General features: G+C 45.5%; 1 protein-coding gene across 2 annotated transcripts; it reads right to left on the reverse strand.

Moving 5' to 3' along the window:
* Positions 1-2550: 2550 nt before the first annotated feature.
* Positions 2551-11741, reverse strand: LOC111138615 (geminin, DNA replication inhibitor). Of its 2 annotated transcripts, none has more exons than XM_022490638.1 (7): positions 11609-11741; positions 9436-9493; positions 6242-6319; positions 5466-5613; positions 4777-4859; positions 4436-4546; positions 2551-2956 (listed from the first exon to the last, which is right to left on the reverse strand). In XM_022490638.1, the coding sequence occupies exons 2-7, from the start codon at positions 9484-9486 to the stop codon at positions 2795-2797; spliced, it is 633 nt and encodes a 210-aa protein (XP_022346346.1). In that variant the 5' UTR covers positions 9487-9493; positions 11609-11741; the 3' UTR covers positions 2551-2794. The 2 variants fall into 2 exon arrangements, with proteins under 2 accessions (XP_022346346.1, XP_022346345.1); XM_022490637.1 differs by lacking the exon at positions 11609-11741 and adding an exon at positions 11250-11269.
* Between the last annotated feature and the right edge of the window lie 284 nt (positions 11742-12025).

Below are 12025 nucleotides of genomic sequence, written 5' to 3' on the forward strand. Positions count from 1 at the left end.
CTCCAAACCCTTTTGTGGGCCATCCTGGTTATTTTAGTGTGCAACACTGATCTTACGAAATATACTGGCAAGTTCACTATAATCCAGGCTTCACACATAACATTTTTCCAGTTGACTGTTAACCTGTTGCTGTTATCCTCACTGTAGCTCCCCTGAATTTAAGTCAACTTCAAATAAGTTATGATAATTTGCCGGGAGTGATTGACCTATGACCTTGTCTTCAAGGCATTTCACTGAGGTGTTCCGACATTTGATACCTAATTAAAAATCAGACTCATCATATTCAGTAAATTCTTCCAAATTCTCCATCAAGTAGGGTCACAGTTCCCAGATACCGGAGACTTAAAAATCCAACTCCAAAACCACTCCCCACAAGGTCCTTAGGCAACTGATTTGGTTTCTGTCAAGATTCTAGTTTTACCTAAATGGCAGCAAACAGCAGGGACTCTTACCTGCTTTCTTCCATGTAGCATCACTGACATTTGCCCACGTAGTTTTTGCCAACTGTTACTTTTTTATTCTGCTGTGTGGACAGACCACAGTCTGTTTATCTTTCATTTTCTGGTGGACATTTTGGCTACTACAGATAAAACAGTGACAACGTGCAGACTAGTCTTCGTGTGGGCGTGGGCTTTCATTTCCGTTAGGGAAACATGCCTGGGAATGGGATGGCTGGAGGCTGCGGAATGTAGGTTTAGCTTGTGAAAAATGACCAAACATCTTCACAGCATGTGTAGTGTTTAACCTGGCCACCAGCACTGCAGGAGATCCACTTGCTTCCTCAGTGTGACGCCCAGGACAGCCATGTTTGTTCTGCAAACGTCATCCTGAGGTAAGCAGCCGCTCAGTCAGGACAATGGGCGTTTCCCTAATGACTGAGGACGCGGATGTCTGGTCACGTGCTTGTTCGCGGTCTCCGTCCTTTGGTTAAGTGTCCAAATTTTCCCCATTTTAAAAGTGAGTCGGTCTACTTACTGAGTTTAAGAGTTCTTTATAGATACAAAGCTTTTGTTGGAGCTTTCACAAATATTTTCTCTCAGTCTATGGTTTGTCTTTTCATTCTCTTTAGTCTTTCAAAGAGAAGTTTTTGATTTTTACCAAGTCCAATTTACTATATAATTTGTACTTTTTGTGTCTTTTGAGAAATCTTTGCCAATTCCAAAGTCACTTTAACTTTTCCCTTTATTTTCTTCTAGATTAATAGTGATAGCTTTTACATTAAATTATGCCCTCACTTCCCTTTCCTCTTTGCTCCCCACCAAATCCTGGCAATCCAACTTTGGCATTTTCTAGAAATACTATTTGCCAAGTAACCCTCTTCTGCTAAGCCCTCATCATTCTAATAGCCTCTCAGCTGACTGCCTTCTATCCTTAACCCGTAATATTCTTCGGTTTATTTTTTACTGTAGTAGAAAGCACGTAACATTAAATACACCATCTTAACTGGATCTTGGGCTAGTGGCCCGCACCTAAAACAGAGCTGCACTAACACAGCAGCCACGAGCCTCTACTTCAACGTACATGGAAGCTCAGTTCCTCGTTCACACCAGCCACATTTCGAGTGCTCAACAGCCACGAGTGGCTCACTGGCCATCACGCTAGGGAGCAAAGGTATTTCTAACACCTCAGTTTTTTGGATAATGTTGCTGTACACTAATAATCGCTTTCATTTTTAAAGCATTTAGTTCAGGCACCGTAGTTATGTTTTAACCCTCAAATAACATTGAGGTAGACTAACTCAATAAGAGATAAAAACATCCAAGTTCTATCAGGATAAATACCTTACCCAAAGGAATCCTTTAAAGCTTGACAAAGCTCTTTACTGCCAATCTATACGTAACACACTTGTGTGCTTCTCACAGAACATATTCCATCCCAATGTGATGTACTTTGTAAACAATTTCCATTGTCCTTTTCTTCATTAGAAACAGTACATATGGGAAATCCCTAATTAGTGCATCCTCTTGCTGCTTCTTCCTCAGTATACATGCTCTATGTTCTACCGTATGTGAAACACGTGAACAGAAAGCTTCACCTCCCGTCCACATCCACAGCACATCCCTGCATCCAAGTGGACGTTCACCTGCCCCCACTTCTCTAGAGGACAATCCCCACCCCCCCACCGCTGTAAACGTCGGAGAAGAGTCTGATTATTCCAGCCAACTGGTCCTATTCCTGGCTACTCGGATCCACACAGGGAGCTTCTGATCCTAGATTCTCCCACTCCACGATCAGAAGTGTGCGGTAAGAGCATCTGGAACTCAACAGTCCCTACAATGAGCCTGACGTACAACCAGACTTGGAAGTAAAAACTCGACCATCTCAGTCTTAAGAGAGATAAACTCGGGGGCACCTGGTTGGCTGAGACGGTAGAGCAAGCAACTCTTGATCTTGGGGTCGTGAGTTTGAGCCCCATATCGGGTGTGGAGCCTACTTAAAAAAAAAAAATTTTTCTTCTTGTTTCCTCCAAGATAACAGAGCAAAAGAAAGAAAAGATGCACTTTCTATAGCCTGGTTATACTTCATTCCTCCCAGATACGCACAATGCTCAACAAGGGACTGAAGTTTATTTATCATACACACAAGTCATGTCTGACCACTGAGAAAATGCTATTTACATAAAACATCATAGATTAAAAATACATAGTATTTGTATTTTAATACAACGGGGGTCCCAGGATTCCAACAAGAAGGTCTGACTCCCCCTCTGCAGTATAGCCATTGCTCTGCTACCAAGAACGCTAGTGGAGGTAAACTCCGGCAGCGTCTCTCGGGAGTCAGGCACGTGCGACTTTCACACACCGGGCCTGGCATCTGTAGAGGAAGACACCGCCTCTTCGGAGCACGGAACAACGTCTGGGTCTTCCACAGCCGAGTCCTCACCGGTTTCCTCTTCCGAGTCACACTCCTGACTATTTGGTGATTCGAAGTTACCCAGAGGCTCCTCCTGCAGTCGCTTTTGAAAGAATAAACCAACAATTTACTGTGAACACCGTAAAGGCCGAGTCCGCTAGCAGTGTGCTGGCAGCACTGGCCCTCACTGCTCTGACGAGGTGCTTCTCCTATCAGCTCTCTGTTAAATTCACTGACAGTCAAGCGTTCTATTCAAGTCCCCCCAAGCTAGACCCATTTCAGCAAAGTCACAGCACTAAGGGTGTGCTCGTTTCAAAGCACGACGTGCCTTCGCAGACCACTCGAGTCAGGGCCTCGCCAGCTACCCAGAGCGAAGGGCCAGGCTTTCTGACTTCCAGTCTGTGGGGGACCAACACTCACACGGCGGTTAGGAGAGCTGTCACGGCACTTCCAAATGAAAACGTGAAAGAGAATTCTGTCGTGGCTTAATACGTAAGCAATTCAGTACTAGAAAAGCTTTTATTTGAAAACTTTCTTCCTATCAGCAAGATGATTTTTTGCGAACATGAGTAAGTTTAAGACCTATTGTTTAGTCCAAGACTGTAAAGTAACAGTCATCAGTCTAATTCTTTTTCTTTAAAGATTTATTTATGAGAGAGGGAGAGAGAGGGGAAAGGATGGAGCGTGCAGGAGGAGGGGCAAAGGGAGGAGAGAGAAACTCTGGCCAACTCCTTGCTAAGTTTGGAGCCCAATGCAGGGCTTGCTCTCAAGACCCTGATATTATGACCTGAGCTGAAACCAAGAGTTGGGACACAACCCACAGAGCCCCCCACCCCTGCAGGCTAATTCTTATAAACACATTAGCTTCTTCCAAATTAAAAAGTCAGGTAGGGGGGGCGCCTGGGTGGCTCAGTGGGTTAAGCCTCTGCCTTCGGCTCAGGTTGTGACCCCAGGGTCCTGGGATCGAGCCCCACATCGGACTCTCTACTCAGCAGGGAGCCTGCTTCCCCCTCTCTCTGTCTGCCGCTCTGCCTACTTGTGGTCTCTCTGTCAAATAAATAAAATCTTAAAAAAAAAAGTCAGGACCACCAACCTTATGCAGTACGCCAATTAACTGTTTTATAAGTGACAATAATGTCACACTGGCGTTCAAATTAAATTAAAACCTGTCTAAAAACCTGTCAACTGTGAAAGAGAAAAATTTTCCATATAGAAGTAAATCCCTTTTCATATTTCTGCAAGAAAAGCCCTGTCCTTTTGCGCCACGATTATAATGCTACCCAACAGTCACTGGGCCCTTCTCATGGGCAGGGACTTCTCTCCACTTTCCTCGGCGTAACTCCCGAGTCTCCCCACGGCCCGCGAGGCGCGCACCCCTCCTCCCGTCTCACGGATGAGGAGGAAGACAAAGCCCGGACCGTAGAGACTCCGCCTGACTCAGCAGAGGTCTGGGTGCGCGACAGGGAGCTGAGCCTCAGGCGCGGGAAGTCCGCCGGCGGAGCCACAGCCCGCCCGACTACACTGCGCCGCGGCCCGGTGAGGAAAACAGAGGCCCGGGAGTCGCGGAGCGCCAAGTGCCCACCTCTATCACCTCCGCCATGTACTGCACGTGCTCGGCTACCTCGGCCAGCTCCTCGTTCTCCCTCCTCAGGCGGGCGATTTCACTGTCCTTCCGTTCAATTTCTTTATGAAGCTGGACGACAGAAACGAAGTTCAGTGTCCCACACGTGTGCCAAGCTACGAAGCAGATTAATGCGCCTCCAAGCCCCGGAGAGACACGTTTACACCAAGTTCCCAACGACGGAGCCCCCTTCCGTCCCGGGCCGCCCGCCAGGCTCGTTTACATCACGGCCCGCAAACACGCTACGCAGCACCGGACCCGCGGAGCGTTAAGCCCCGCCGCGCACGGCACTCGGGACGTACTTGCTCATTTTCCTTAAGTGCTTCATAGAGAGCCTTCCTCCGCTTTTCTGCCACTTCTTTCCAATATTGAGAGGATGGATTTTCTAAAATAAATTTTTAGGTAAACCTTGAAAATAATTACTATTATATGCTGCTGTAAAAACCCAATAATTTTTCTACTGAAAAATATTCCCACAATGCTTAGAGGACGTCGCCAGCTTCCTCTGCTGACTCCCACTGCCATCCCGATTAGGCCTCGTGTGCGCGGCCGCTGCCTCGAGCTCAGCCGTGTCTGCGGGCTCCCTTCAGTTTCCCCTCCGCGCAAACTCCTTTCTCCAGATTCACTCTCTAGATACTTTTCTCCGGAAAAGACGATTTCCATGTCTTGTGACACTTAAGGCGATGTAACACCAGAGCTGTCGTATTAATCACGATCCTTTTCTTTAATATTTCATCCATATTTGGATCTTACTGATAGGTAAAGCCTGTCCAAATTCACAGTATACTTAAAACCGTAAGAAATTTTAAATTATCAAACATTTGAGTAAAGTATTTAATAGTGTCTCCAGATTAGGAAGCTGTGGGCAGAGTTCAGAACAGTATAATAAATGATTATTTTATTTAATGTTTAAATACTAAATTAATGTTAACAATTTATTAAGTGATTGTAACTAAGAAATTTAAGATAAAAGTGGCATATTTTTTCATACCTGCAATCATAAGATCAAATGCTTCTTGAGTAACTTCACTAAAATTTTTATTTTCACTGTGTTCTGGGACAGTAACAACTCCAGAGCTGGTAGCCTTAGATGTTAACGGGTCGTTCCAGTGTTTCCTTTTGGACAAGCCTTTAACCAACTATAATGAAAATACATACATCAATCTCATTTATTTTGATCTAATGAACGAGACAGCTGGGTGGTTTTGTCATGTATGTATCAAAAATAGAGCAGTCATACGTCTCTGGCATTTTTGGATGTTTAAAAAAAAAATCACACAAATTGAAAACTACCAAAATTGTAGTTATTTTTTAGGAATTTTGTTTGTAGCGACTATCTTAGATTGGCCTTAGGTCTAAAGCTTAGCTGAAATTATTTTTATTGTTTAAATAACTGAGTGCCACAGAAAGGCGGTATTTTCAAACTTGCAAAAGTCTAGACACCCTCGACTGTGATTTTCTCCTTTACAGACGGGGTAAATGAAGGAATCTACCATTTTATTCCCCAAACATCAAACATTGCTCCTGTAGGTTCATCCGCACCCCCGCACGTCATCCCAGTGCTACTGCAGGTCTTCCTACCGATTCTCAACTTCCTAAACTGAACCACCAAATCAAAAACCGTTTCTGTGAGGAACACACAATGGTTATTCTTGAACTATTTCCAAGTTTCAATGATTCAGGCGTCTCTGATCGAGGAACTCCTGGAAGGATCTTTAATGTCAAGTCAGTGCCACCTGTAGCCCGCTCTAGCCCAGTAACACGCACCTCATTTTCTCTTCCAACAAGGGACCCAGCTGCAGAAGGCTGAATCGTCTTCAGCGTTCTTCTGGGCACAGGACTATTCTACAAGTGAACAGAATTTATTATCTGGTTACTGAGTTGCCAAATGGGTTATTACTCTCTTATTCCTACTATAATTAAGGAAATACAAAACACTAAGAATACTAGGGTGTGGTCTGCCATGTAATATTATATATGAGCAATATGTTGGCTTTTTTAACTAGCAAACTTGTTAGTTCCCTAATATTACAATAAAGGTTAAGGAAATCCTAATGGGTCACATTACCTAAACCTGACACAAGTAGCTTTTCTCTTACATTTCAATCAATACATGCTGTATGACAGTCATCTTGTCAACTAACCGTAGCTAGTTAAAAAATATAACAAAATTTCTAAGCTCTAATACTTCAGACCATATGTGATGAAACCGAAGTCCAACAGGAATATCTGCACTCCCTCTTAAAAGGATCTGCCACAAAGAAACAGAAACGTACCAGACATAATAACATCTATATGGTAGAAACCCACAAAAGGGGTAAACTGGGGGAAATGGTTATTTACACCACAAAATATTTCTTTCCCTACTCAAAAAGATGCACCTCAGACTTCCTTTAAATAGTGACTATCCCCTAACACATGTATATGCAGTCACCAAAGCAATACAATTTCCAAGAACACACCTTACGCAGAAGCAAATGCACATCCAAGAGGACCACACCCCCCACCTTCATCTGACTGCAGAAGCCATTTCGTTTCAAGCCCATTCCTACCCAGACAGCCACAAAGTCAGGGCCAGGGGCACACCAGAACACTGTGAATTTACCCACATTACTGTTCTGGAAAAAACACAGCCTTCCTTTCCTGATCTGAAAGCGCTCTCTATTTTTGCAAAAAATCATTAGTTATCCTGCCGCCACGGGACAGCAAACAATGGTGAACACTCAAACAAGGGCAGCAAGAACATGACACCGAAGCAGCGTGAGAAAGTTACGGCTCCCAGCTGCACTTCCCAGCACGAGAGCTCACCTTTCCCACGGGACAGTTTCTGCAGCCGGTTATGATCTCACTGCTGACCTGAGCAACAAATGCCAACTACTCCGAGAACAAACATTACAACAACATTAAAGATGTAATTTAGATTATAGACCAGTCAATAGCCTCCAGACAAACAGAAGAAAAACCGAACTCTGGACCCTCAAGAATAGGAGGTGTTAATTCATTTAAATGCTTGCTGCTAAATAATGGCCACAGAAGCCAGATAAATCACTGCCACACACACAGAAATGACCATTTCAAGATCAACTTTCATGCGTGTAAGCTTGAAGCACCCAGCCCCCACGAGGGAATATGGCTATTATCATTTTCTTTATATAGATCATGCGCTGGAAAAACAGACTCCTTAGAGCCAAGACGTTCAGGTTCTTTTTCTTTTTTTAAAGATTTTATTTATTTATTGGACAGACCGAGATCACAAGTAGGCAGAGAGCCAGGCAGAGAGAGAGGAGGAAGCAGGCTCCCCTCTGAGCAGAGAGCCCGATGCAGGGCTCGATCCCAAGACCCTGAGATTGTGACCTGAGCCGAAGGCAGAGGCTTTAACAAACTGAGCCACCCAGGTGCCCCAAGATGTTCAGGTTCTTAGATATTAATAGGTCTTAATCTTTTTAGAAAACCATAGAGGATTCCAGAAAAAAAAGATTAACACAAGAGCAGTACTCACACGGAATTTTGCATAATTGGTAGGAAATCCATAAACTCCTATAATTCACTCTTACAGATCTGGTTTTAGTCCCAATTCCTTCTTTTACAGAGACATAAGCTTAGGCTGGGATGCTCAATAATTCACCCAACATCACAGTTTTGGAGGTTAAATCAAGAACCACACAGAACCCAGTCCTTTTATATCCAAGATAGCTGTACTCTAGCTAAGTAAACATTAGATTTTTCTTCAGATATAAGGATCTGCTGAAATGATATAAACTGTCTGGGATCTGTCTCAATTAATTAGGCAACTTAAGGAGGAGTGAATGACAATGGAGATGAAACAAGATTAGCCATATACTTTTAACTGTTGAAAATTGGGAAGTTGAGATTATTATACTATTGACTATTTTTGAATATTTGAAAATTTTCCTAACAAAAAGTCTAAGCCACTACACAAAGATCAGTGGGAAGATAATATCATCCTAAATGGCAAGGGATGGACTCAAATTATCAATGCAGAGTGTTATTTAAGAAAAACAATGTAAGGACACCAAGGCAAGGTAAGCCATCTATCAGAAAGCAACTGCTATCACTTATCACTTTTATTTACTCTATTTAAATCTGAAAAATGATAGTTTTCCTGAAGATGTGGTCTCATTCCCTTACCCTCTAAATTGTGTGGCAGAACCTCATTAAGTTGTAAACTCACTTAGAACTTTAAGAGCAAAGTCAGTCAAAGTTACAAATTGAAAATTAAACTCTGTTATTATTATACAAATAAAGATTTCCAGTGATGGCATCACAATGGGATTCAAGAAGCACAGCAAACAAGCGGGTTCAATGGGAGTAAGTATGATGTTGTCTGGTCACACGTGCATTATGATGTAGAATGTGTCTCTGTGGACAAAGACACCAATTCTCAAGATACAGAGGATTTTAATAAAGTCATTTTATAAAATGGAGGAGTGGAAAGAAAGCAACCACAATCTTATTTACAGAGAATCCTAAGGAATCTCTAAAAAAAACTACCAGATCTAATAAACAAGTTCAGCAAGTTATAGGATTTAAGATCAAACTCAAAATGCAAAAATCAACTGTTTTCCATATACTAGCAATGAACACACAGAAAATTTAATTCATGAAACGACTCTATCTACAGTAGCATTAAAAATAAAATACTTAAGAAAAAATTAAACAAAAGGAGTATAAAACTCAATACTCTGAAAACTACCAAAACATTGTTGAAAGAAATTAAAGACCTAAACAAATAGAAAGAGATCGCATGTAATGGGATCACAAAACTCACTGTTCAACCATAATTAATTTTTTTAAAGTTTTCTACTGTTACCTGTCCTCCGGCCCAAAAGTTCGGCACTTCAAAGTTTATAGAAACGACGGCCAGATTAAATTTAGTTAAATTACGTTAAAATGCTTCTAAACCACATGCTCTAACAAATGACGGTGAATCTGTCACATACCTTTACATTCTCTTTGCTTCCCTCTTGTTTCTGCTTCATACTCGGATTCATTATGCACCTGGTAAAGTACAAAAAACTAGTAATTTATATCATAAACAGAAAGCGGTTTGCACCTGAAGGTGGAGTTTAGATTCTTCTGATGTTGAAAGTATTTACAATCACAGAAATCATTACTACTGTACAGTAGAACTACTATCTTCTCTCACTGTACCCACACTCAGCCCTATCAATGACTACAGCTGACTAAAGTCAGTGACTCTTACTATCCATACTCAACACACACACACCCCCACACACGTGCAGTAATTCTGGTTGGAAACACCCTGTCACAACAGGAAAAGTCGGTGTTCTAAACATTGTTATTTACAAAACACTGTGGGGTCCTGATTAAACAGAGGGTTCAAAAAAAAAATCTGAGAAATGGTCACCAGGTACGTGGGTATATTCAAGAATAACATTCTAGGGGCGCCTGTGGGACTCAGTCGGTTCAGCATCTGCCTTTGATTTAGGGTATGATCTCAGGGTTCTAGGATCCAGCCCCACAATGGGCTCCTGCTCAGCAGGGGGTCTACATCCACCCCCCCCCCCCCTTTCCCCCCTCTCCCCAATACATAAATAAAATCTTTTTTTTTTTTTTTAAAGAATAGCATCCTAACTTTGCTGGTTTTTTTTTTTTTTTTTAAGATTTTATTTATTTATTTGACAGTCAGAGATCACAGGCGGGCAGAAAGTAAAGAGAGAGGGAAGCAGGCTCCCTGCTGAGCAGAGAGCCCAACACAGGTCTTTATCCCAGGACCCTGGGACCATGACCTAAGCCAAAGGCAGAGGCTTTAACCCACTGAGCCACGCAGGCGCCCCTAACGTTGCCATTTCAAAGGCAGTTTTAAGCTATAATAAAATTGGCTCTGATAACCAGCAATACGTTAGTAGTGATTTAATATCCGATCTAATGAGATTATGTATTCACATTGGTAGGGAATGTTTAATCATCACTGTGAACTGAGGGCGGGAAGCAAGGCAGAGCGGGCAGAAGATAAAGGAATTATGCAATGTGGTTAACCAGACCGCAGGGCCAGACTCGCTGCAAACCCAAACTCGGAACCTCCCGGACAGGTCTGTGCCTGCCAAACCCACCTCCCTCATGGCTGTAGATTACACCTTTACTGGGTGCAGCGACTTTCAAACTCGGGACTATGACTCACCTCCTGTTCATGCATTTATACGGTACCTTAGCACAGGCACAGCCGAGAAAGCTTTAGTTAACCAAAAACCCCCTAACTGTCTGATGCATCCTATTTTCCCTTCTATCTCATGTTAAGCAAATGCTGGCGGGAACCCACTGAACTGAGCAATGTTTTCTCAAACTGCAGGTCGCAGGCCGGGATCCCCAAATCGTTTACTTGGGTCACGAACAGTATTTAGAAAAATTGAACTGAAGAGGTGAGAAAACACCGAGCGCATAGCATGCGAGGCGCCAGGACTGCTTCGTGAAACTTCTCCCCTCGCCCGGCTGCGTCCCGAACTGCGATGTACAGCGAGTTCCGTAAGCGTCACGGCCCAAACCGGTGCCAGCCCCGACCAAGGTTAGTCTTTCGTAGGTTTATCATACTCCGGTCGGCAGCCCTGCACCTTCCCTCTCTGCACAGGGCCGGGTCCCCAGGGAACGCAGACGAACGGGAGACACCAGGGTCACCAGCCCCGGGTCGTTTTCAACGGGCGACACAGGACCCAGCGACCTTCCCCCCGGGGCCCAGGCTACGGAACCCTCGGACCCCGGCCAGCTGGAGGCCCGGAGGGTGGAGGTTCCCCCTCACCGGGACAGCCGGGCACAGCCAGCCCCCCGAAGCCGCCGGCCGGAGCTCCCTCCCCAGGCCTGTGGTCCGCCGGGGGTCCGCCCGCTGCCGGGGGGTCCGCCCGCTGCCGGGAAGTCCGCCGGCTGCCGGGGAGTCCGCCGGCTGCCGGGGGGTCCGCCGGATACCGCCGCCGCGCACGAGTCTGGGACGCGCCCGCCAGCCAATCGGGAGCGCGGACGGGAGAGCGCGCCAAAACCGACCCAGCCAATGGGGCAACCCCTCGGCCGCGGGGCCCTGCCTCGCCCGCGCTCCCCGCAACGTCCACCCCAACCCAGGCCGCGGCCCGGCAGCCGTCCCGAGAGCGGCCCCCGCGGACCCACCTCCCTCACGCTTATCGGACGGGAGCGCTCAATCCTCGCAGCCGATGCAGGTCGTTGCGGCGGGAGAACCTCGCTCACGGCCCACAGCTCCTGGAAAAGCTTGCGGACTGCGCTCGCCTGGCGCGACGGCCACGTGACCAGGGGGACGCCCAACGGATCCCGCCAATCGCCTCCAGCCCCGCCCCTTCGGCCCCGCCTCCTTCCGCGCCTGCGCGGTGGGTGCTGCGCGAAGTTGGGCGGGGACGTCCGGGCGCGACTGCCGGCGGGGAGGTAGCTGGCTTCTGGCCTTTCGTCGGAATTCTCTCCTCAGTGCGGTGCTTTCTTCTGTCCTCGCCCTTTGCGAGGGCAGAGGGCGGGGCAAGCTCTCCCAGGAGGCGCCAAGTCGGGGAGAACAAACTGTTGTGTAAAAAGCCCCCG

This window comes from Enhydra lutris, unplaced genomic scaffold (genome assembly GCF_002288905.1).
Source record: "Enhydra lutris kenyoni isolate GAN:26980312 unplaced genomic scaffold, ASM228890v2 scaffoldscaffold93, whole genome shotgun sequence".
Classification (NCBI taxonomy): domain Eukaryota; kingdom Metazoa; phylum Chordata; class Mammalia; order Carnivora; family Mustelidae; genus Enhydra; species Enhydra lutris.